The 26,471-nt window shown below is 38.9% G+C and overlaps 2 protein-coding genes across 2 annotated transcripts in view; one reads left to right on the top strand and one right to left on the bottom strand.

Moving 5' to 3' along the window:
* arhgap18 (Rho GTPase activating protein 18) overlaps positions 1 to 14,181 on the top strand; it is a 40,029-nt gene extending 25,848 nt beyond the window's left edge. The window contains exons 6-15 of the mRNA XM_072677169.1: positions 1,306 to 1,471; positions 2,197 to 2,288; positions 3,385 to 3,462; positions 4,003 to 4,162; positions 5,300 to 5,382; positions 7,345 to 7,551; positions 7,904 to 8,050; positions 9,247 to 9,365; positions 9,719 to 9,774; positions 10,092 to 14,181. Of these exons, the coding sequence (XP_072533270.1) occupies positions 1,306 to 1,471; positions 2,197 to 2,288; positions 3,385 to 3,462; positions 4,003 to 4,162; positions 5,300 to 5,382; positions 7,345 to 7,551; positions 7,904 to 8,050; positions 9,247 to 9,365; positions 9,719 to 9,774; positions 10,092 to 10,183 (1,200 nt within the window). The 3' untranslated portion in view covers positions 10,184 to 14,181. The remainder of the gene's footprint in view (positions 1 to 1,305; positions 1,472 to 2,196; positions 2,289 to 3,384; positions 3,463 to 4,002; positions 4,163 to 5,299; positions 5,383 to 7,344; positions 7,552 to 7,903; positions 8,051 to 9,246; positions 9,366 to 9,718; positions 9,775 to 10,091) is intronic.
* Positions 14,182 to 15,143: 962 nt separating this feature from the next.
* Positions 15,144 to 26,401, bottom strand: LOC140574987 (enoyl-[acyl-carrier-protein] reductase, mitochondrial). The gene is made up of 11 exons (XM_072695096.1): positions 26,375 to 26,401; positions 24,687 to 24,845; positions 21,912 to 22,009; positions 21,392 to 21,523; positions 20,968 to 21,111; positions 19,857 to 19,959; positions 19,666 to 19,765; positions 18,674 to 18,747; positions 16,628 to 16,688; positions 16,136 to 16,208; positions 15,144 to 15,680 (listed from the first exon to the last, which is right to left on the bottom strand). Exons 2-11 carry the CDS (start codon positions 24,842 to 24,844, stop codon positions 15,520 to 15,522), a joined length of 1,104 nt encoding a protein of 367 aa, XP_072551197.1. The 5' UTR covers position 24,845; positions 26,375 to 26,401; the 3' UTR covers positions 15,144 to 15,519.
* Positions 26,402 to 26,471: the final 70 nt, after the last annotated feature.

Genomic DNA, 26,471 nt, shown 5'->3' with positions numbered 1-26,471 from the left:
GGTTCAGGATAAAGGAATGCGTGTGTTTACATGTTTGGGTTGTTATGGAGATCTTTGCTCCTTTGTGCAACAAGGTTATTAAATAAACATTTGTGCTGTTTGTGTTGGTCACATAAAAAGTGACCGCAGCGCTACTGTACACGTGAAGCCGGTCCTGATAGACTGGATACGATGGATTTGTCAGTAAGAATCTTGTAGAATAACGGGTCCGGGGGGAATTGGACGAGAGTGAGAACATCTCTCTCACACACACACACACACACACACACACACATACACAGCACACACTGATTAAATTAAAACACAGTCACAGTTTAAACTGTTGCTTTAATGCTATTCTGTATATTTATTGACAACAGCTGACACCTGCTGGCCAACCTGTGCATCTGCACCTCAGTAAACAATAAACTGCAGCTCTGTTATTCATGCTACTCTCTGCCTGCCTGTCTCTCTCTCTCTGTCTGTCTCCGTCTATCTTCTTTTACTTTCTTTTTCTTTTTCCCTGCATTGCTCTTCTTCGTCCATCCTTCTTTTCATTTTCCACCCTTTTCTCAAATTCCTCCCCCGCATTTCCTTCCTCTTTTTCTCTTATTTTAATTTCATCCCTTTTTGCTCTCTACCTCTTTTCTCTCTCTTTTTTTTGCATCACCCTTCACCACTTTCCCTCGCTTTACCTTTTTTATTCACCCTTCCCTCTATGTATCTCTCTCTGTCTCTTTCTCTCTTCGTCTCCCATCTTTTCTTCTCTCTGTGTCTCTTTCTTTTAGGTTGTCTCTCTCTCTATATCTCTCTCTGTATCTCTCTGTATCTTATGTCTCTCTCCTCTATGTTTCAATGTCTTTCTTTCACACTCTGTATCTGTTTCTCTCTCTTTCTTTCGGTCTCTCTATCTCTCTCCCTCTCTCTGTACCTCTTTCTGTCCTTCTGTCTCTGTGTATCTTTCTGTCTGTAATTCTGTGTATCTCGCTCTCCTCTTTCTCTGTACGTCTTTCCTTCACACTCTGCATCAGCCTGTTTTTCTATCTCACTTTGTCTCCCTCTTTCATTGAAATCCACATTTGTGTAGCTTTATTTGCATGGATTGTAAATTCTCCCTCTCTCTTTTCCACTCTCTCTGGCTGCTAATTGAGCACAATCTAGATTTGTTCTTAAACCCAATCACAGCAGATCTTTAGCTTTAATCGTTTTCTCTGTATATGTACGGAGAGACATACAGAGCAGATGTTTGGAAACTCTTACAGACAAAGTTCTGCTCTCTTTCTGGGAGACGCTGAGTGACACTCTGGCTCTTTGTCTGTCTTATAGGACTTTAAGGTGGTGAGGGATAAGACTGGAATGACGAAGGTGGGCGATCTGTCTGCGGCTGATATGAAGAAGGTGCGGCGGCTGGTTCTCATAGAGATGACCGCCCTGTTCGACACGACCGGCATCGACCTCAAAACACACAAACCCCTCAAGATAAAGGTCAAAGGTTAGTGACACCTGCAGTATTTCATCAGGACGTATTCCCACACCTCCAATGTTCAGTCTGAGAAGCTGCTTCTCACTCTTAAACTCATCCTAAACACATTCAATGATGTTGAGGTCTGCAGAAATCTGAAGGGAGAATTTTCATACCTTTCTGCAGCATATATACCTGCATACATTTCAAATGTGCACGCTCTGTGGTCTGTTCAGTGGCTCCACATCCTTTCAGACCCACAATGCAGATCTGTAAGCACCCGCAGGTGTGTCCATCCCTCCACTGTGACAAGGTTGTCACAGTGGAGGGATGGACACACCTGCGGGTGCTTTCAGATCTGAAGCTAGAGAGAGAGTTTGACCTGTTTCTCCTCTCTCTCAAAGACAAAAGTGCTGTGTATCTGACAGGGACAGTATCGGTGGACTAACGGGTCTGGCAGGGGGTTGTGACTTTTCCTTTCCTTCTGCTGGTGGATTATCTTCAGATCTCCTCAAAATCTTCCTTTAATAAATAAGGAACTTGTACTAAACAGCCATTTTTTGGAAATAAAATAAATGAAGAGGAGGGTGGGTCACTGACTTTTCTATGGTGCTATATTTTCCACTACTGTGTAAACTGTTCCCACTGTTGTATTTGTGTGTTTTTGAATAAATATTCTGAACTGTAGATAATCAGACTGAATTGTCTGCCCATTGTGGTAGATCTGCAGTAATCTTGCTGTGTTTTGTTTGCAGAATCAGGATTGTTTGGGGTTCCCTTGTCCACAGTGCTGGAGCAGGACCAGAAAAAGATCCCTGGGTCACGGGTTCCCCTCATAATGCAGCGGGTCAGTCAGTATTCACTACTAAGAACACTGCAGTCTAAACACCAGTTTACCTAATCACACACACCTTCCTCTTATGTACACGTATGCAAATACACACTCGGCTAAATCCCATGAGGAGTGAGGCTATACGTCTCCAACTGCTGGGACATTTGCTGTTCTGATTGTTTTAACATCTAATAAGGTTAAAGGAATATTTAGGTAAAAGAAATCTAATCGATCACTGACCGCAAAAAGGGGTGGCATGATACCACTTTTTCATGTCAGATTTTTCCTATTTTAACCCTTAGACCCCGGGATCAATTTTGCGTACTAGTTTGATGATTTGATATAACTTTATTAGCCTAAAAAATCCCAATGTCACACATGCCGTGTTCTTTTCAGGATATTCTTGTAAATATTAACAGAATTTAGACTTTTGTTCAAATTTGATCATAAATTTACTTTAACCTATATACTTTTTTTTTCCTCCGAAATCCATTCCAGTGAGTTTGGCCTAAGTATTGGATTGGCGAATGCTTAACCCCAGATTCTGTTAACTAATTAAGACATGTTTGGTTTCTGTCATGTGTTTGTTTAGTTTAGAACAGGAGATGCTAGGCTAATGCTGCTAACAAATGCTGGACCGTCACCAATTTCATCTCTATGAAAACAAGGCCAATAACATTTCTCTCTCAACTCGTGTCTCTAAACAGTTCTAGATCTCCATTTGTTTGACAAATCGATGTGGTTTAGAACCCGGTAGAACTCGCTTTGGTCTAAGAACACAACAATAAACTTCTCTGCAGAGCTGAATGTTGAGCTGGTCATTCTGAGTAATCGTTTGAATTCCAGCCAAAATGTTTAAATAAGGTCTGTTCCTGCTACATTTTTTTTAACTTGTTTACATAGCTTTTCCAAAGATTTTTAAATCAGAAAACGCAAATGAAGATTGTAAATGCATTCAGTGGTTGATAGCAATGTTAGCCTAGCATCTCCTATTGTAAATTTAAAAAGCACACGTCAGATGTCTTCACTGATTGACTTCATCTGGGGTCATTATTCCGACGATGCTTTGAGGGGTTAAAAAGAATGATTTCATTGTTGTGTCCTGTTTTAGCTGATTTCCCACATAGAAGAGGAGGGGCTGCACACAGAAGGACTTCTACGTGTCCCTGGAGCATCCACTAGAGTGAAGGTGAGAGGGAGAGAAAGGGGAGGCAACAAGAACAATGATAGGGGAGGAAGAGAAGGGAAACAGAGGAAATAAAGAACAGTATGTTTGTGTGTTAAGTCTAAAGTTACTCTTAAATACATTAATTCTTTGTTTAAATGTAATTGCATAATTACACATTACATAATGAATTACATTTATATTTGATTATATTTCTCTTCTCTATGAACAGGATGCACTAATGTATCTCTGAATTTATGACAATACAGTGTATGTGTGCTAAAACGAATAGTAAAGGTAAAGAAAAAGGTGCACATATTTGTCACTGTACAGTGTACACTGTACAGCGAAATGTGTCCTCCGCATTTAACCCATCTGGTAGTAAACACACACTCACACACACTCATGTGTTAGGGGCAGTGAGTACACACACACCCAGAGCGGTGGGCAGCCAACTCCAGCGCCCGGGTGCTGTACTGTCTGAGAGGAAGTGCACATAGACAGAAGACAAATGCAAATGAATTATGAGAAGTAATGCAAATGGCGTGTGTGTTTGTGCTGCAGGCTGTGTGTCAGGAACTGGAACTGAAGTTCTATGATGGTTTGTTTCCGTGGGAAACTCTTAAACAGCATGACGCCGCCAGCCTGCTTAAACTCTTCATCAGAGAGCTTCCTCATCCTCTGCTCACTGTGGAGTACTTCAGCGCTTTTGTATCTGTGCTTAGTAAGTGCCCACATTCCCGCACACACACTCTCTATATACCATGTCAGGATATGGTATTATACATACAACCACAAATGTCCAATATTAGTATTACATGTACTGTATGTACCAAATGTACTACATGCACTGCATATACAATTTATTGCATAGGAATTCTTTCATATATATATATAAAAGTATTTCTATGGAATAAATTATTTTTTAAATATTTAAATTTAGTTTTTTTTATATTTAACACAACTGAGAGGTGATGAGAAACATTTAATTATCTTCATCCATAGTGGCTTCTGTCAAGGGGTGTATATTTTAGGCAAGTGAGCAGTCCATTCATAAAGCAGATGTGTTAAAAGCAGGAAAAATGGGCAAGCATAAGAATCTGAGAGACTTTGGCAAGGACCAGATTGTGACGGCAGAACATCTCCAAAACATCAGGCAGGTTTTGTGTGGTGTTCCTAGTACGCAGTTGTCAGTACCCACCCACCAAAAGTGATCTAAGAAAGGACAGCTGTTGAACCTGTGTCAGGGTTATGGGCACCTAAGGCTCATTGATGCTCATGGAGGCCAAACGTCACAACTTAAAGACTTAAAGGTTCCAGATACCACAGGATGTCTTAAGAGGTTGTGTGGGGTCCATGCCTTGAATGGTCATATAGATTTTGGCAGCATATGGGAGCCTTCTCAATATTAGGCAGGTGGTGCTAATACTATGGTTGAATATCCCATATGCATTAAATATATATATATAAGTATATAAATGTAAAAAATAATGTCCACACATAATATATACACACATACAAAAACACTAGGGTGGCACAACATGGACATATGAACAAAATACCATTTGGAGAATAAATTGCTCCACATAATAGAGATGGAGATTTTGCAGTATATAAAACATTGGTGCACCATCCGTATGATGTTAAATTGCTTCTGTGAACGGTTTGTTCTTTGACCTTCTCTCTTAGACACATGTGGTGGTAAATCCATTTTGGGAACACTTTCAAACTGAGACACCTATCAAAAATCACACACTGCACTGCACAGGCCGTTCCAGACAGAGTGGGAGACATTACTCTCAGTTCAGACATATTTTGTAAGCTTGCCACATATCATGGTGCTGTACTTCTTCCTCTACAGAATTTCCCACAAAAAAACAGCAGCTGCAAGCTCTCAATCTGCTAGTTCTGCTCCTGCCAGAGTCCAGCAGAGACACCCTCAAGGTAATCAATATTCACCCCTTATACTCCCTGTATCTACACTCACAATAATAATACACATTAACTTCACTTACTCTCTTTACTGTTTACACTTCACATTTCTACTGTTCACATTCATAATAATCCTCATTCACTTTTCTAATTCTTTTCACATTCATAATAACCTTAATTCACTTTTCTACAGTACCCATTCCTAATGATCCTCATTCACTTTTCTGCTGCCTACATTCATAATAATTCTCATTCACTTTTCAAATGTTCACATTCATAATAATCCTCACTCACTTTTCTGCTGCTCACATTCATAATAATTCTCATTCACTTTTCTAATGTTCATATTCATAATAATCCTCATTCCCTTTTCTAATGTTCACATTCATAATAATCCTCATTAACTTTTCTAATGTTCACATTCATAATAATCCTCATTCACTTTTCTATAGTACCCATTCCTAATAATCCTCATTCACTTTTCTGCTGCCTACATTCATAATAATCCTCATTCACTTTTCAAATGTTCACATTCATAATAATCCTCACTCACTTTTCTGCTGCTCACATTCATAATAATTCTCATTCACTTTTCTAATGTTCACATTCATAATAATCCTCATTCCCTTTTCTAATGTTCACATTCATAATAATCCTCATTAACTTTTCTAATGTTCACATTCATAATAATCCTCATTCACTTTTCTGCTGCTCACATTCATAATAATCCTCATTCACTTTTCTAATTCTTTTCACATTCATAATAACCTTAATTCACTTTTCTACAGTACCCATTCCTAATGATCCTCATTCACTTTTCTGCTGCCTACATTCATAATAATTCTCATTCACTTTTCAAATGTTCACATTCATAATAATCCTCACTCACTTTTCTGCTGCTCACATTCATAATAATTCTCATTCACTTTTCTAATGTTCATATTCATAATAATCCTCATTCCCTTTTCTAATGTTCACATTCATAATAATCCTCATTAACTTTTCTAATGTTCACATTCATAATAATCCTCATTCACTTTTCTATAGTACCCATTCCTAATAATCCTCATTCACTTTTCTGCTGCCTACATTCATAATAATCCTCATTCACTTTTCAAATGTTCACATTCATAATAATCCTCACTCACTTTTCTGCTGCTCACATTCATAATAATTCTCATTCACTTTTCTAATGTTCACATTCATAATAATCCTCATTCCCTTTTCTAATGTTCACATTCATAATAATCCTCATTAACTTTTCTAATGTTCACATTCATAATAATCCTCATTCACTTTTCTGCTGCTCACATTCATAATAATCCTCATTCACCTTTCAAATGTTCACATTCATAATAATCCTCATTCACTTTTCTGCTGCTCACATTCATAGTAATCCTCATTCACTTTTCTGCTGCTCACATTCATAATAATCCTCATTCACCTTTCAAATGTTCACATTCATAATAATCCTCATTTACTTTTCTGCTGCTCACATTCATAATAATCCTCATTCACTTTTCCACTGCTCACATTCATAATAATCCTCACTCACTTTTCTGCTGCTCACATTCATAATAATCCTCATTCACTTTTCTGCTGCTCACATTCATAATAATCCTCATTCACCTTTCCAATGTTCACATTCTTAATTCATTTAAAATCTGTTTAAGAAGATTGAAAACTACTTAGACCTTGTACACATGACCGTTATCTGGGTGGACCAAGGGTGGATCAGCACTGTCAAACAGTCAGTGGGGTGCCGACTTTATCAAGCCAACAGGCCGATGTATGCTCGCTATCTATAAGGTTTTCACTTCATGCTCAGCTGTTTAGCCTGTCTCTCGGGTGTTGCACTTGTATTTAGCTCTGCTTTGATCAGTGTAGTTACAGCATACTTTCATGTTACTGTTTACCTCTGAATTCACTCCCGCTTTCACCTGTGTGTTTACATGTGTGGTGTTTTTCCCTCAGGCACTGCTGGAATTCCTCCAGAGGGTCATCGACCACAAGGAACAGAACAAGATGACGCTAAATAATGTTGCCGTGGTAATGGCACCGAACATCTTCATGTTTAAAGGCTTCCGGAGCAAGATCAGTGAGCAGCAAGAGTTTGCCATGGCAACCGGAATGGCCAACATCGTCAGGCTGCTCATACGATACCAGAACCTTCTCTGGACTGTACGGATGAGTTACTGAATTAAAGCCAGTGCTCTGTGAATAATCAAATGCACCCCCCACACACACTTTTAACACTGGAGCTATGCAGCTAAGGTAGCTAAGAAGTAATGGATGCTTATGCACCACCATATAGCTAACAATGGTGCTGACTGCATGCATAAATCCTCAGACACTCTCCTCAGTTTGTGTGGAGGTGTTCAGTAATCTCTAATAGGCTTGATTGTGTGGTTTATGACATTGTATAATACACTATAAACATGGGCTAAAGTACAGAGCACAGCTGAATGCTTCCCATACATTTATCCAGTTTTACATGGATTTATAAATTTGTTTGTCCATGTTTCTCGTCTAGATCCCGAAGTTCGTGATGATTCAAGTGAGAAAACAGAACACAGAGAACCAGAGGAAGATGAACCGCGACCGAGCTGTTAAAAAACTGCTGAAGAAAATGGCCTACGACCGTGAGAAAAACAACGACAAGACAGAAAAAAGTACAGAGGTGAGCATAACCTAATCAAATGTGTTATTTATTTGTATCATTTATAAAACAAAAAACATCTGCCAGTTTAAACAAATTAGAGATCCAAAACACTGAGATCTCTGACTGGATTTAAGAGAAAAGAGTGGTGGGCACTTTGTAAAAAGAAGAAAGATGGAAAGAGAAAAACAGGAAAGCTCGTTAGTGATCTTGTGTAAGAGAGGCCTGTGGTGCGTGAATCAGTGCTGTAGAATGTGAATGACTCAACATGCACATTTTTTAAATGCAGTCTACTGCGACCTCTGGTGGACATTTAGGGGCAGTGCACGTGTCAGCACTCACGTAAACCATGCAAAAACAAATTTACAGCTCCTCTAAAGCCAAATGTTGCCGACCATCTGTTGCTTATGTGGATTCTGACACTATTCGACTCGCTGTTGTCTGAATGTGTTGAGTATTATGGTTTCCATGTTGACCTCTGTGTGTAGAAGTATCTAGGCTTAAGAGGTATCTTTTGGATCTTAGTTTGTACAAATTAGATACGGGTATTTTCTGAGTTAACAGTGAAGCCACTTTTGTAAGTCGCTCTGGATAAGAGCATCTCCTAAATGCCTTCAGTGTAAATGTAATGTTAAATTTAATAGAAATACAATGGGTAGAGCTTTATTTCTTTTGTTATTTATTTCTTTATTTTGTATTGCTTTATTCGTTATTGTGTTATGAATGGGTATGGTATGGATTGGGATGTGTAGGAATGAGCATGGGTATGTGGGGGTTGGGTATGGATTTGTGTGTGTATAATATGTTATTGCTCTCTTTCTGTAGTAACAAAATTGTAATTTCAGTAGTAAAAAGGTTTTGCTTCTAACATTTCACACACCACAGTGATGTCACTTCAGATGTGTGGCCATGCTCAAAATATCACCATTGTTATATAAAGTTAAATCAGTCGCCTTTTGTGCTGCAAGTGGTGTTTGCGAGTTTTGCTGTGTTCTGATGCTGTACTTGACTGAGTGATGTTTATGACAAGCCGACAACATGTTTTTTATCAGAATGCACAGTAAAATCCAATACAGCAAGAGGTCAGACCAGGCATGCACGACGGCCCGTAACCCATAACACACGACATGGCAGACCAGCTCTAGTTGGGTAGCTGTATCATTGCAGTCAATGTAAGGCTTCGGGAGTGGTATAACACACTGCTGTGTGCGTTTCAGGCTGAAGGTGGCTTCATCAGGGTCCAGGCGCCGCAGTTTTCAAAGGTTTCCATGGCAGTGCAGCTCACTGAGGAACTGCAGGCTTCAGATATCCTCACACGCTTTCTCAGCCAGGACAGGTATACATATACACAGACAAACACACATAGACTGTAACAGGAGTGCAAATCTCTGACCTCATGATAGATACATTTTTAAACGTTTAAACATTTAAATTTGTAACATTTTAAATTTGTCTCGGTTTGGTACAATTTTGAATTCTGAATGCATAAATGTTTCTGGAGGAATTATTTACACAATAAAAGAACACAGGGAGGTCAGTTATAATCAGGTTAAATATTCCAAATTCAGTGCAGTTGAATCACACCCCTTATGTTGTTGCTTTATGATGAATTGTACACTATTACAGTACACACTGTTGTAATGTAATGTTGATTTAGAGAGAATGTTAACTGTGTGTTTGGTGTTTCAGCTCTGTGTCAGTAAAGAGAGAAGATTTGTGTCTGTATGAAATTGGAGGAAACATCAGTAAGTTCTGCACACTCTTGCTATAGATATCTTTTCTGCATACATTTCATCCACCACAGATATATGTATATTGTATACATTGGTTAACTAATATATGTATGTAGACAAGCATACATATGTAAGCATAGTGGGTGCCCCCCTGTGGCAGACTTGGGTTCAGTCCACTGGCCAGATAAGCACACCATGCTACACCAATAAGAGTCACTGGGTTCTCTACCATAGATACCTATTTTTACATTGACTTTGTAATCTTAAAAAAACTAATCTAAGAATATTGCAAAGAATGCTATTGACTGTGTGTGTGTGTGTGTTTGTAGAAGAGCGCTGTCTGGATGAAGAGACAAACATGAAAGCCCTGCTGGAATTAAACCCTGCGGCAGAGTGGGTCATCAAGTCTGCCCAGCGCTAACATTCACTGCAATACCTGCCAATCACGCTCTCAACCAGTCACACTACAGCTCCCATAGGAGAGGCCAGGCACCAGAATAAAGGGAAAGTTCCACTTCATTTTTTAATACCTGAAGGCCTGCGTAGACTCGAGCTGCCTTTTCTTAAATGACATTTTACTGTTGGTTTTTAAAATGTTTGTAAAATGTTTTTTAAAGAATTCCTTCCAGTCGCTGTGTTCAAGGTGTCTAAAGACATGGCGCCTGCGCTGGAAGATGATTTGTAGGAATATTTGCACATTGCATAGGACAGTGTGAATTTGCAGCAGTGCAGAAGCTACTGGGAGAAACAAAAAAGACTGTACAACATCAAATGAACATGTTCAAAACTGATCTCTTTTTTTTTTTACATGGCTGTAAGAGTCAGACTGTGCTGTACTCTTCCTGTGCAGTTGGTTAGTTCTGTATGCACCTAATACAAAAATGATTATCATTGACCAGTCAAAAGTTTGTACACATCTGAATGAAGCTATGGTTTTCATAATGAATCTTTTCCCCTGATATGAATATTGAAATACCCATAGCCACACCCATCTGTCCTCATCCATCCTTATCCCTATACACGCCTAGTCATACTCCTCTATACCCATCCATACACATGCCTATTCCTACTCACACATATCCGTACCCAACCCCCACATACCCATGCTCATTCCTACACATCCCAATCCATACCATACCCATTCATAACATGTTATATCTTATTGATATTCCTTCAGTCCTTTAATAGATCAAAAATAAACTGACAATAACATAAACCTTCTAAAATGATTACTGTATGTACAGCGTGACACCCTTCACAACAGATTGGCCGTCCAAGGCAAGGAATTTGACTGCAACATTGTTTTTTTTGTGACAAATGGTGTCAGAGCTTTTTTTGCTTTAAGGGATTGCACAACTATTAATTTCCACTGCTTGACATTACCATGTAAAACTAGTATTTCAGATCTCAGAGAAAAGTATTTTGTTAGTGGCTTGCTAATGAGGGATAACGCAGCATCAAATGCTGCGTTCTGAGGTGAGAGGTCTGCGCTGTAGTGGATTTTATTTCAGTAAGTTTCAGCCTTAGACACTCTGCTCATAGAAGTACTCACACTTTACATTTGATTATATTCGACACCAGTCCCAGAATCTTCAGCTATCTAAACAAACAATGGTAAATGTCACTGTAAATGCTGTTAGGTAGTAATAGTTATCTCTGCATAAACAGAATAAGCTTGTCAGAGTGAGACATAGGACTGGAAAATGATATCATTTGTCTAGCCGGGTAATGGTTCCACGTAGTCAACCTTTCCCCTACAGTTAAAATGATGCTTAAATTGTTATGTTTTGACAAATTAAAATTAAAACCTTTTTTTCTAGTGTACGCCCTCTAATACATGAGCAGTCAGGGTGGTGGGATCATACGAGTGATCTTCCTGAAAAGCATCCCAGGCTGCTCTTCTGCTTTAAGCTGCCCCCGTTATTGCATATGCATTATTACTTGGCTCTGAGGTCTTCACTGTAATTCTAAAATAAGGAAGAGTAGATGTGTCCAAACGCTTGACTGGTACTGTACATCCCTTAAACACTACTTGGGTTACATAACAGTCTTTTTCATACATCCTACAAAAGAATGAAAATGAAGCCTGTGTTGAGAACCACTGTTTAACTCTCAATACTCCTGAAACCCACACTGCTCTAAAATATTGAAGTGCAGAACCACTTCAGCAGGTAACACTTATTCTTTGTATGAATACAGATATAACATAAATACAGATGATTGTTCCTCAGTAATGTTAGATGATTGATTGATGAAACTCAGCACACAGCTAAGCAGCCCCCATTCTCCACTCAGTGTTCTAGAAAGACATTTGTTACTTATAAAAGGCATGGAGTACTTCTAAACAAACAGATATGATCGCTAGCCCAGTAAAGCAAGTTAATAGACCCCTAATAAGTTCAAAAAATCCCACCAAGGACTTTTTAATGTTTTACATCATACACTCCTAAATGTGAAAGTGCTGAAAATAGTTCTTAGCATGATGCCATGCGGGGGGAAAAAAAAAGGACTCTAGCAACCATTTGGAATATCACAGTAGCCACATGCAAACCCATAGCAACAGGTTGTAATAAGGGCTTAACAACACCAAGTCAACCACTTAGTGGTTTATTCTGTGACATTGCTAAAAGAACTCTCTGTCATACTTTTTAGGAGTATTTTTTTATTTTTCAGCTCTTGTTTTGGAAAGGGTTCTTTCAGCAATGCAATTCAACAACCACTTTTAATTCGCTAGAGATTTGTGAGTGTGAAGAACCTGTAAAACATTTGCAGAGCCTTCTTCCTAGAGAGGTTCTTTAAACTTTAAAAAAGGTTCTTCACACTGAGATACAAATATTATTATTTAATGAACCATGCATTGAAAGTTTCTTTTGGGAAACCAAATGTTGTTCCCCTAAATAATTTTATTTTTTCCCCACCTTAATTCAAATGCATCCTTACATGCTGTTTGGTGTCTTGATTGATTGTACAAAAGTTTTTTTTAATCTTTTAATTTTTAATCTTTCAAGCCGTCCACTGCCATCAGCAGCTTTAACTGCAAACATGCAGAACACCATCTCTGGATCAGGGATGTTCTGAGATGCTTCTAATGTCTTTTCTAACATGGTGGGTGAGCATGATGTAGTCTTCTCCAAAGCCCTACTGAGTAGTCACCCCTAGCGTGCGTTCTCCGTCCCTGCCGTTATCGCAGCCTCCAACTCGCGGTCTCTGTAGCTTATGGAAGGCCCTGTGTAGTTTAGGAACTGGAGTGTGTGTGTGTCACCTTTTTGGCTTACCAAGTGGTCAATATGAGGTTACGAACTAGCCTAAAGCTAATGAAATGGCCTGTATAGGCATCAAGCTAACTCCTGAGGCTTAACAAATGCTACATTCAGTTCACAAACCGGCTTCTTTAGCTCACTGTGTGGTCTGGACTGCCCACATAACCTTTGAATTGGCCTCTGCAGTTTACAACAAGTATGTCTGCAGCTTTTATAATGAGTTTTGCAGCTTAAATCGCCTGACACTTGTAAATTTTACAGTGTAGGTTAAGAAACCACCACCTTTATCTTCTAAAATGGTCTTTGCGAGTTGCACACTGGCTTGTAGTTAATGAAAGTGCCTGTGTGGCTTCTAAAGCTTAAGTAACAGTGTCTTCGGTTGTAACCCATATTCTGAGCTTGCAAAATGTTCTCTACAGGTTGAGAACTAGTCTGTAGCTAATAAGAAGGCCTATATAACTCAACGTGGGAGGTTACAACCTAGCTAATGCTAGTGAACTGGCCTGTGCCACCTTCCCGGCTTTTTCAGCTTCACAAGCAGTTCACAATCTTAACTCTGTAGCTTGTGAAATGTGTTTGTTAAAAGCTGGTCTATGGCTAATGAAAAGATCTTTTTCTTCTGTAGCTTATATATAAGCTATTTTAACATCCTGTGTAGCCTTTGAAAACATGTGTAACCTAAAAATCACTTTTACAAATTGGTTACTGCAAGTTACAAACTAGCCTGGAGCTAAAGAAAGGGCTTACGTAAAGCAAACTAGCACATTTTAAAATGGCCTACATAATGGCATGGGTGGCATACTGAAACCTGAAAGGCCCAGGAATATCCAAACTAAACCCAGCACACACTTCCAGCCCAGCACAACACATAGTTGGGTAGAGAGTTGGGTAGCGGTACTTTGTGAGGAGGGAATGTATGTATCTTGATATTTGCATACAGCATATGGAGTCTTAATGCAAGTAATTTTGTAGATTGGTGCAGTTGTTATTCCTTAATGATGTAGTTGTCATTTCAAATGAATCCTTCAATTCAGGTGATTTTTTTTTATGATGACTGGTTTTATGTTTTATACTGTGAATATGACAAAAACATGACTGTACTGTGTTCTAACACATCACCAATAACCACTAAACAAATGTTTTTGTAAATAAATACATAATTACACATATCTGTGTAGGTTTGCATGACTGCTGCATGTAATGCACTGGTGAAAAGTAAATGGAGCATTTATGCAGTTAAAATAAAGTCAATACAGTGTATATATTAGTTTTTATAACACATATTTTGTTATTAGCTCTAAAATGGCAACTTTACAGAAGAAGAAAGTAGAAGTCAGTGTAAAAAGATCTCATTTCAAGCCATTTTGGAACATTTCTATTGGTCCATTCATCAAGAAATTGAAATACAAGGTAACAACAACCTTTCCAGTTTTTGATCATTTAAATTCAACATGTGTTTTTTTGCACAGCAACAATGATGGGCTTAATACACTGCTAAAAAAATAAAGGGAACACTCAAATAACACATCCTAGATCTGAATGAATGAAATATTCTCATTGACTACTTTGTTCTGTACAAAGTTGAATGTGCTCACAACAAAATCACACAAAAATCATAAATGGAAATCAAATTTATTAACCAATTGAGGCCTGGATTTGGAGTCACACACAAAATTAAAGTGGAAAAACACACTACAGGCTGATCCAACTATGTCCTTAAAACAAGTGTGTGGCGTCCATGTGCCTGTATGACCTCCCTACAACGCCTGGACATGCTCCTTATGAGGTATCCGCCAACTCCTGGACAGTCTGTGGTGCAACGTGACGTTGGTGGATGGAGCGAGACATGATGTCCCAGATGTGCTCAATCGGATTCAGGTCTGGGGTCCAAAGCTTCAATGCCTTCATCTTGCAGGAACTGCTGACACACTCCAGCCACATGAGGTCTAGCATTGTCCTGCATTAGGAGGAACCCAGGGCCAACCGCACCAGCATATGGTCTCACAAGAGGTCTGAGGATCTCATCTCGATACCTAATGGCAGTCAGGCTACCTTTTGGCGAGCACATGGAGGGCTGTGCGGCCCTCCAAAGAAATGCCACCCCACACCCCACCCCACACCAGTTTGATTTACTTGGAGTTATATTGTGTTGTTTAAGTGTTCCCTTTATTTTTTTGAGCAGTGTATTACATTGACATGTATACATACATAATGCATATGGGATATGATGCATACATGTGCTTTCATATATTTAATACATATGGGACACATTATTATTACTTGTTGTTATGGAACTATGTATCTCTAAAAATGACAACTTTACAGGATAAGCATAAAACCTTCAACCTTCAATGGAAGATTTTATTGCAAGTGTTTTTGGAGCATTTTTATTGGTCCATTTGCCATGGAATTCAGGCACAATGTAAAAAAAAAAAAAACAGATTCACATTGTCAGAAAATGACACAGTAAAAGACAAGGTAATTGCACTACAATATTCTACATTATAAGCACATGTTTACTTTGGTGTGGCTGTACTGTAGCATCCAATGCTTGTGTGTATTGGGGAAACGGTGTCTGAATGCAGTTTGGAGGTCTGAGGCGTCGCAATCTGACGAGTTCACACACCGAGTCCAGCATTGATCGCAAATGTGCTTTATCTGGGTGGAGGGAAAACATGCAATGATATGATCACAGCTAACAACCCACCACATTGACACTCAGCTCATGCTTCAGACATTCAAAGAAGTGAAAGTGAACTGTAGAATATTGGTAGGAAAGCTGTTAACCCACTGAAATCTCTAAAACCTCTCTGAAAGCTAAAAAAGCACAGGCATGCACACTGTTTTTAAGAGTAGACTAAAAAAGGGTTCTTCAAAGGTTTTTTAGTAAAGGCAATGTTTCTATATAGAATCATGACAGCTCATTTGGATGCTTAATAACTGGCTTCCTGGTAAAAGGAAGGTCTTTAGATTGGTCCTATATAGACCTTTTTTGCTGTGTAAGTTCTACATTCGTTCCAATAAAGTCATTAGTAAAACGTGTATTTTATATTATTTCTTGTCAGGGGAGTAAAGAATTCATCTGTTCATTTGCTTGTTTGGTTCTTTACTACCTTGTCTGTGGTTCCTTTTCCACTGGGTCATCCAGAAGCCTTGCAGTGTGATATTTTGGAATATGAGGGATTTCTGTAAGACAGGGAATGAAACTGAGAGTGAATACAGAACACACATTTGGAAGCACCAAAAAAAAGAGCATAAACATACACAATATATAGCCAAAGGTTTGTGGACCCCTGCTCCTCCAGCATTTCTTCTGAAACCAATGGTTTTATTAGGGAGTCTGTCTGCTTTGCTGCAGTAAGAGCCTCTGCTCCTCTGGGAAGGCTTTAATCTAAATGTCAGAACACTGGGATTGGCCTGCATTCAGCCTTATGGGCACACCAGTGAGTTCAGCAGGCACTGATGTTAAACGATTAATTCTGCCACTCCAACTCATCCCAAAGTTATTGAATAGAGCTCCATCAATCAGGAGAACGTGGTGCTGCTGGGTCACAGCACAGAGCTGTGATGGCCTGTAGTATGGAGTAAGTGGAAAAGGTACTTACTGCTGGAATGTGTAGAGGTTTTTTGGCCATGCCTCCATACGTCACCAACGTGCCTCCGTAGCTGGTGGTGAGAGAGGAACAGGATTAGTAAAAGTCAACACAACTTCACCTGGCTTATGCTATTTTAGCTAGGCTAGCACATTTCAATCTGTTTATATATTATATATAATAATTTGTAGGACTCAAACAGTCCCACAGTCTCAGAAAGCACATAAGCAAGTCTGTTTACTCACTACTTACACACATGGACAAAATTGTTGGTACCCCTCGGTTAATGAAAGAAAAACCCACAATGGTCACAGAAATAACTTGAAACTGACAAAAGTAATAATAAATAAAAATTCTATGAAAATGAACAAATGAAAATCCGACATTGATTTTGAACCACAGAATTATTTTAAAAAATAAACTCATGAAACAGGCCTGGACAAAAATGATGGTACCCATAACTTAATATTTTGTTGCACAACCTTTTGAGGCCATCACTTCAATCAAATGATTCCTGCAACTGTCCGACTTCTGCACCTCTCAGCAGGTATTTTGGCCCACTCCTCATGAGCAAACTGCTCCAGTTGTCTCAGGTTTAAAGGGTGCCTTTTCCAGATGGCATGTTTCAGCTCCTTCCAAAGATGCTCAATAGGATTGAGGTCAGGTATCATAGAAGGCCACTTCAGAATAGTCCAATGTTTTCCTCTTTTTTAGCTGTGTGTTTTGGGTCATTATCATGTTGCAAGACCCATGACCTGTGACTGAGACCAACAGTTCTGACACTAGGCAGCACATTTCTCTCTAGAATCCCTTGATAGTCTTTAGAGTTCATTGTACCCTGCACAGATTCAAGACACCCTGTGCCAGATGCAGCAAAGCAACCCCAGAACATAACAGAGCCTGCTCCATGTTTCACAGTAGGGACAATGTTCTTTTCTTGATATGCTTCATTATTCCATCTGTGAACATAGAGCTGATGTGCCTTGGCAAAAAGTTTCATTTTTTGTCTCATCTGTCCATAGGACATGCTCCCAGAAGCTTTGGGGCTTGTCAACATGTAGTTTGGCAAATTCCAGTCAGGCTTTTTTTATGATTTGTTTTCAACAATGGTGTCCTCCTTGGTCGTCTCCCATGAAGTTCATGTTGGCTCAGACAATGACGGATGGTGCAATCTGACACTGATGTTCCTTGAGTTTGAAGTTCACCTTCAATCCTTTAGAAGTTTTTCTGGGCTCTTTTGTTACTATTCGTATTATCCATGTCTTTGATTTGTCATCATTTTTCCTCCTGCAGCCACGTCCAGGGATGGATCTTAAATTTCTGAATAATATGTGCAACTGTAGTCACAGGAACATCAAGCTGCTTGGAGATGGTCTTATAACCTTTACCTTTAGCATGCTTGTCTATAATTTTCTTTCTAATCTCCTGAGACAACTCTTTCCTTCGCTTCCTCTGGTCCATGTTGAGTGTGGTACACACCATGTCACCAAACAGCACAGTGACTACCTGTAGCCCTATATATAGGCCCACTGACTGATTACAAGATTGTAGACACCTGTGATGCTAATTAGATGCTAATTGTCCAGGCCTGTTTAATGAGTTTATTTTTTTAAATAATTCTGTTGAAGCATGGTTCAAAATCAATGTTGAATTTTCATTTGTTCATGTTCATGGAATTTTTATTTTTTATTACTTTTGTCAGATTCATTTCTGTGACCATTGTGGGTTTTTCTTTCATTAACCGAGGGGTACCAACAATTTTGTCCACATGTGTAAATGACTTAAACTACTTAAAATGACAAGAATCGTCTTTCTTCGCCATTAATGTGTCTCCTACTTTCTCATCTGGATTTAGTTGGATTCTGTTGAGTTGGTTCATCTCCTGAGCTGCTTTACTGAGACTCACACTTCTCACTCTGGAGCTTTGGTGTTTTGTTTTACACCCAAAAGGAAGAACAAACCCTAATACACTTCAGTTCCTGATGTTGGATGAAAACATACAAAGATAAGTAATGCACAGAAGGTTTGTAAAGACACAGATGGACAGATGGAACCTACTCTAAATTAGAGAGCACGAGACCCCCGCTGATTCCTCCGACACAGTTCAGCCCCAGTTTGGGTTTAGGAACCTCCTGAAATGCAGAAGAAGGACTTTATGTGGAATAATTAAAATAGATGTGTTTTCATTGTCAAAGTCCAGTAAATTCCAGATGATTTCCACTCCATTGTAACTTAACTATAGACAGGATTACAAAGGGGACTGTAAAATCACAGCATTAAAGTGTAGATGTAAAGTATAGAGATGACTGTCATGCAAATCATCTCTTTGTATCTCCATAACTTTTGTCATAAATTGAATATGGCAGTCGTTTACCTTGTATTCATATTTATGACTGGATAACTGAATGACTTGGAATTGAGTATTTTCCATTGACTTGCATTAAGTTTCCTGTAAGTTTGCTATTTTGAAGATATATTCTCAGTGATATTTTTACATTTTTATTTATAATTGTATTAATAATATACATTTGCATAAAGCAGTTATGAAACTATTTATTTTTGTGCACCCTTACAAAGGTCATGGTACATTTTCTTTGTATTCATTTTTATTTTTCAGCAAATAAATCACAGTTGTGCCATTGAGCTTGTTTCCCGAGCCCATGTCTTCAAATCTGGATCTTGACTCCAGTTTCCAGACCTGGATGTAATTGATTGCCCACTTAGTGTCACACCTACCGAGGATTACAAAGTCCTCTGCTAGAGGCTTTATTACCTTGTTGATTTTCCTACCACCTTTAAGCGTAATGTTGAAGTATGATTATTTTACTTCTTATTTTTATTATTATATATTATTATATTATCCTATTACCTTAATTAATACAAGTAAGCTATTTTACAGTAACTGCATTTACAGCAGTAATATACTGCTCTTTAACATGTTTCTATCAGACCTCTTGCTGTGTTTGTTCAGTATTTTTACATTACACTAGAGGACACCCTTGGCCAGCAAGGATATATCAGCAAATGTAAAAAGTGACATTGTTAAGCACCTGAAATACACGTTGAAGGCCAGACATCGCTTCCTCTTCTGTGAGAATGTAATCAGCTCCCAGAGCTTGCAGCTCCTTCACCACCTCTCCACAGTTAGGCCTGAGAATCACAGGGTTTTAAAAAACATTGATTTGAGGATAGTGTACCTGTCTCTGATGATGTGGTGCGCTATAATTGGAGGATAGCATACCTGTCTCTGATGATATTGATGGTTCTGATATCCATAGCTGCAGCTATCTGGATTACTGCTTGACCAACAGCACTGTTTGCTCCATTCTGGATCACTGTGGAGCCTGGGGAATAAACAGACCTTAAATTGATGAGTAATAAATGTCTCTATCACTTGATAGTATTAATAAATAACAGAGTGAATCTAGAAATAAATTAATGCATACCTCTCTTACACAGAAATATTAGAAATGATAAAATAAGCATTCCTGTTTTATACAGATATATTTTTCACTTGCCACTGTCCCTTGGTTTTACTTGGGGGCATTCTGTGGTTATGCTGAGAAGGTTGGGGATGTTAATCCAGTATGAATGTGCAGTATGTAAAGTTTTTACAGTGTCAAAACAGTGATTTTAATCCAGTGTGAATTTGCAGTCTGACAAGATTAACTATAAAAATATTTTAATTCAGTGTGAATTTGCAGTCTGACAGGATGAACTATATAAAGATTGTAATCCAATGTGAATTTGCAGTCTGACAGGATGAACTATATAAAGATTGTAATCCAGTGTGAATTTGCAGCCTGACAGGATGAACTATATAAAGATTGTAATGCAGTGTGAATTTGCAGCCTGACAGGGTGAACTATATAAAGATTGTAATGCATTGTGAATTTGTAGTCTGACAGGATGAACTATATAAAGATTGTAATCCAGTGTGAATTTGCAGCCTGACAGGGTGAACTATATGAAGATTGTAATCCAGTGTGAATTTGCAGTCTGACAGGATGAACTATATGAAGATTGTAATCCAGTGTGAATTTGCAGTCCGACAGGATGAACTATATAAAGATTGTAATGCAGTGTGAATTTGCAGTCTGACAGGATGAACTATATAAATATTTTAATCCAGTGTGAATTTGCAACTTGAACTATGGAACGATTGTAATTCAGTATGAATATGCTGTGTGTGTTGTATTTATGCTTTGACAGTAATAATTATTATAGTTAGTTATTATTTAAATCCTGTATGAATCTGAGATGTAGTGTTGTTCCTCAAGGTAAACTATAACATCTTCAGTAGTGATATATAACAGTTCTTATATAGAGATAAGGTAGAGGAGCACCCTCACCTGGTGTGAGAGTGTGGAAATCGTGCAGCATCCTGTAAGCAGTGCAGGGGTTCACTGCTATAGTGGCGGCTCCTAGAATAGAAATGTCTTTTGGGACAGTGATCAGGTCACCTTCTTCACACACTGCCTCAGTTCTCCATGTGCCTTACACAAATACACAAACACACACAAAATCTTATTTACAGCAATATTTCAGCAAAAATACTAAAATAATTTACACAATTTACCTCAAATGTAGCTGATAAGCAATAATTAACAAAATGTAGCTGATCATTTTAGATTTACACTGGTAAATGATGATGAGATGATAACAAATGGAACCAAAACTCTGCAATATCTTTAGTATGGGTGTACCTCTTTGACCTACTAATGCTCAAATCTACTTTTTTCCCTCAGGATGTTACATCGTCTTGTGTGTCCTTACCAAATCCAGCATCCACAGGCACCACCCAGTCACCTGGTCTCACTGTGATCACATCCTCCCCCACCTCCAGCACCTCTCCTAGCCCCTCGTTCCCGCCCACAGCAGGCAGGGGGCAAAGAATTGGGTATGTTCCTGTATTACAACACAGTAAAACACGTCATCAAAAAAACCCTCCCTTAGCTCCACCTTACCAACTTTCTTCTTCTTAGTCTATCACCTCATCAGTGCTCAGTTTCTGACCACAGTGGACCCACTAAGGTGTGTACAAACCCCAGTAACCCCACTGTGCCTCATACACCACACACTACCATGTACACCAGCTTGTCAGTGTCGCTGCTGTGCTGGGAACAGACCACCACCCCAATATATGGACACCCCAATCAGTGGTCCTGTGGTCAGAAACTGATACTGGAAGAACAAGGTAGGGGGTTCTAATAAAATGGACAGGGAGTGGAAGCACAGGGTTGGTGTTTATAATGGCAAGGGAATAGAAAAGCATTTAGCCAAAAAGATGTGATACCCTGAACCATGTTGATGTCTGCAGGATTAACTGGAGCTGCCAGCATCTTCACTCTGACGCTGTGTTTGCTCAGGACAGGCAGGGGCAGCTGCTCTATTCTAAACCAGGGAAAGGACAGGGAGTAGGTGAGATGACAGTCAGGGTTCTGTTGTCATGCAGGTGCGAGTCCAATCTAACAGTTACTATGTTATTTAGGTGCACATTGCAATAGTGGGATTTTGTTCACTTGTGGTCAGCCAGCACCAGACAACCATGAACCAGCATCGCTTATGTTCTTGCTTTACAAGACATACAAATGTATTCTATTGGTCGATTCATCATGAAATGTTGACACAGAAATACATATAGAAGACTGGAAGGTCCAGTCACTGGTCAATCAGTATTCCTGGCTTGAAATACACCATGAAGACAAAATAACTAAAAAAGAAAGCTTATTAAGATAAGAGAGATAAGATAAGATAGTCCTTTATTAGTCCCGCAGTGGGGAAATTCCCAGTGTAACAGCAGAAAGGGATAGCAAGACAGTTACAAAAATTTGGATAAATAATTTACACTATATAAAAATTAATAATTTACACTATATAAAAATTAATAATTTACACTATATAAAAATTAAAAGAGCAATAACAATATTATTTACAGCAACATGGGGGGGGGGGGGGTTATTGCACATAGTATTCCCTGAACATGAACATGTGTGTGTAGTTAAGTGTGTGTGTATGTGGTCCGCTGGGAGCAGTGCTGGTTGTGCAGTCTGACGGCAGCAGGAAAGAAGGACCTGCGATACCGCTCCTTCACACACTTGGGGTGAAGCAGCCTGTCGCTAAAGGAGCTGCCCAGTGCTGTCAGAGTCTCATGCATGGGGTGGGAGCTGTTCTCCAGCATGGATGCCAGCTTGGCTGTCATCCTCCTGTCTCCCACCACCTGCACTGGGTCTAAGAAGCACCCCAGGACAGAGCCGGCCCTCTTTATGAGTTTGTCCAGTCTCTTCTTATCTGACGTCGAGATGCTACTGCCCCAGCAGACCACTCCATAAAAGATGGCAGATGCGACCACTGTGTCGAAGAACGTCCTCAGGAGTGCTCCCTGCACTCCAAAGGACCTCAATCTCCTCAGCAGGTAGAGTCTGCTCTGGCCTTTCTTGTATTAAAGAGGATCAGTCAGGGAATTGGATACTCCCCTGGAGTTAAATCCATCATTAAGAAATGGACGAAATACGGCACCTGTGTAAATCTGCCAAGAGCAGCCTGTCCTCACAAACTGAGTGACGGTGCAGGAAGGAGACTAGCGAGAGATGCCACCAGGACAACTATGACTACTCTGAAAGAGTTAAATTGGTGCTTCCACCACCATGCTTCAGGTGTTTGGTGTTTGGTGTGATGTGCACTGTAAAAAAAAGTCTATCAAATGACTGGCAGCAATTGCTGCCAAGCAAAAACCGTAAAATGTAAAAGTCAATTGATTAAAACAACAAAAAACAATAAATTTACAAAGATTTTAAATATTTATCTTGAATCATTACAATCTAAAACGTTCAATAAAGTGGTGGCACAAAGTTAAAATGCTATTACTGCTGATTTTCCTCTATCATTACTATCAGACCGCTTCATTAATGGGACGTTATGTTATGTTATGTACAGAAATGCTATTATGTTACATTTTTTCCTTTGAATTATTCTAACCAATCGCCTTCTCTAAAGTGACGGCATTAAAACTCCTGCAACAATGTGATATACTATCTGTAAAACACTGACAGAATAAATCTTTGGTAGCATGAGAGTGAGCGCTAGTACACAGCCAGGACAAAGTTTCCCTCGCCAATTCAGAAAATGACCTATAAGACTAAGACTTAGCAACAAACCTTTACACAAAACATAAAAGCATCCAGTGGCAGTGACTGGTGGTCACGCCCTGTATGTAAATAGATGGTGCCAGGAGCCAATAGGAAAGATGCATTTGTTTGCTGCAGAACTTTTAGTCTTGTCACTTTTAGAAGGTTGAAATATATTGTTTTTCTGCTGAATTCTAATTAGGATATTTGACCTTCAATGTTAATGTTTTTGGTTGAAAGCCATTGTATTTTTTCTGTAAAAACATAAGCAATAAATGGAGTAATAACTACACTGCTGAGTTTCTTAGTGGACTTGTATACTGGGATGATATATATTAGAGATGCATTTAGGGAGTCCCTGTTTTGTTTTTTGTTTTTTTTCAAAAGTTGGGAAAGCAAGTTGAATGGTAAACCCACTTTGTCACAACAACCCAGCCAATAGGTTCATTATCAGCAATAGTGAACAGCAGGAGGAAGCTGATTAGAACAGAAGCAGAGTGACAGGACTCCAGGAATCAACTGATCCATTTATCATGACATTTTGACACAATGTTAAGAACCAGATTCACATTGTGTCAAAAAAGTCAAAACGGCAAAAATGCAGTTAGCTTGCTATAAGTTCAAATGTTTACTTCCGCTGTCATACTGGAAGGTCATAGCCCATTAAGAGTTAATAGGTTAATATTAAGTCATTTGTGGACATCAGCATTACTTCAGAAATGTTTTATTTGTAGTTGGCTAGCCTTCTAACCTAATAAATGATATATATTTATATTTCTTTTTAAATATAATATTAAACATTGTGCATTTTAACAATAAAAACTGGGTCAAATTAACCATACAAAACAAATCATTTGATGGTTTTTGTATTATGTAGTGGCCCAACCCTTTTGTATAATATGAGTGTATTTAAAAAATAAAATCACTCCGTTCCCTGACCTCACCTCACAGTATCAATGTTGACTGTGTGTTCCCTGTAGACCAGTGCTGAGCAGTGATGAATCAGTTGCTGACCTCTGGACCCCCACTGTCCGCTCACATTCCCGCCCAGAAGCTTCAGTCCAGCCTGGGTCAGTGTGGCTACCATCAGCCGCCGTGTCATTCTGCTTTCAGAGGTGGGTTGTCACTAGTTACATTCATGTTAAGTTACGATGGATGCTTTACAGAGTATCTTCAGACACCAAACATATGATGGTTGATTGGCCTCATTTGAAGTAGGATACTGAGAAAACTGTGTGACACTTATAATGCTTGGGTGGCTTTATGAATGCAAAATGGTGATTAATTGTTAATTCCTTATCATTTATTCAGAAATGTTTAGTCTTCTGTTACTTTGCCTTTGTAATTGAGATATGTAGATGACCTTTGTTCTGATTGGCTGTCTGAATTGTGCAGTTTTTAAAAAGCTGTTCAGAGCACTTCACTGGCTATATAGGTACATATGCAAGGTGTTTGCAAATGAACGGTGAATTAAAAAATCTGCTGTTTTAGCACCTTCATTTTCTCTATATATCCTATATGTGTTATATATGTAAGAATCTCTATATAACTGTGTACAGTGCTACTTTATTTACATTTGCATACTAGAACCATGGTTATTCTCGCTATTACACTCACTCAGAACTCACTCAGAACTCAGACACTTTCACTTCTGCTCTTAATTTGTTTTCTGGGTTGTGTTGGTTCAGCTCCTGAACTGCTTTATGGTGGCTCACATCTCTCAGTCTAGCGCTTTAGTGTTTTATTTTACACCAAACTGATACAAAAAGACAAAAATGGATTCTGACGCACTTACATTTTTACATTTAAAGCATCTGTTTAATCAGAAAATATTTTTTTACAAAAAAGTGCAAAGACTAGGATCCAAAGATACCTCTAAGCTTAGATACTACTAAACACTAGAGTCAGTATGAAGACCACAGAACACAACCGACTGAAGAGGTGGGTCTTCAGCCAGCGTTTCAAGACAGAGAGCAACTCTGCCACTCAGACACCCAGGGGAAGTTTGTTCCACCACTTTGGCCAGAAAAAAGCCTGGACGCTTGTCTTCCATGGATCTTAAAGGATGGCAGGTCAAGCCGAGCCATACTAAAAACTCTTGGTACGCATCAGGTTTTGACCATTGCCATCAAGTACGGAGGGGCTGGTCCGTTCTCGGCTTTGTAGGCCAGCATCAGGGTTTTAGGTCTGATGTGGGCAGCAGCTACAGGAAGCCAGTGAAGAGAACGCAGCAGTGGAGTTACATGGCTGTCCTGAGAAATGCTGTATGGACTGAGAAGCTCAACTGCAATTCTAGATGGGGGTGTAAGACATTTTTTCACTTTTTAAGCTTTCAATTGTTATTCATTTTGATTTAATAATTTCTATCTAATCTATAGTATGTAAATTGGAAGAACTAGTTTTTTACATAAATCAAGTCTACAAATGGATTTTAACTTCTTAGCACAAGTTAATATTTCTCAATAATACTTGATAGAATCGTGCTAACACTGGAGCTTTAGCTTGATTTCTGTACATACGAATAAAACCCTTTGAATAAAAAATAGTAAAGTTTCTTAAACTGGCATTAACGTGTACGCTAATCATTCACAGAGCGGTCATTATTGCACTGTAGTAATAACACTGTACTCACGTCTTTCAGTCTAGTCTTCACTTCCCCTGTCTTAGAGTGTGTGAGGGGTGTATATGTAGTCTGAAACCTGGCTGAATTGTGAGAAATTCACTTCCTT

Source organism: Salminus brasiliensis, chromosome 1, assembly GCF_030463535.1.
Source record: "Salminus brasiliensis chromosome 1, fSalBra1.hap2, whole genome shotgun sequence".
NCBI lineage: Eukaryota > Metazoa > Chordata > Actinopteri > Characiformes > Bryconidae > Salminus > Salminus brasiliensis.
The sequence above is the reverse complement of the archived record's forward strand: the minus strand, read 5'-3'. Positions and strand labels throughout refer to the sequence as shown.

Excerpts from the sequence above, each read along its gene's own strand:
- LOC140574987 (XM_072695096.1), bottom strand. The coding sequence starts at position 24,844 with ATGACACGGCGGCTGATGGTAGCCACACTGACCCAGGCTGGACTGAAG. Across the intron at positions 21,112-21,391 it reads GCCTGTGGATGCTGGATTTG|GCACATGGAGAACTGAGGCA; the intron begins GTAAGGACACAC and ends TATTTGTGTAAG. Across the intron at positions 15,681-16,135 it reads GAAAAGGAACCACAGACAAG|ATAAAGCACATTTGCGATCA; the intron begins GTAGTAAAGAAC and ends CCCTCCACCCAG.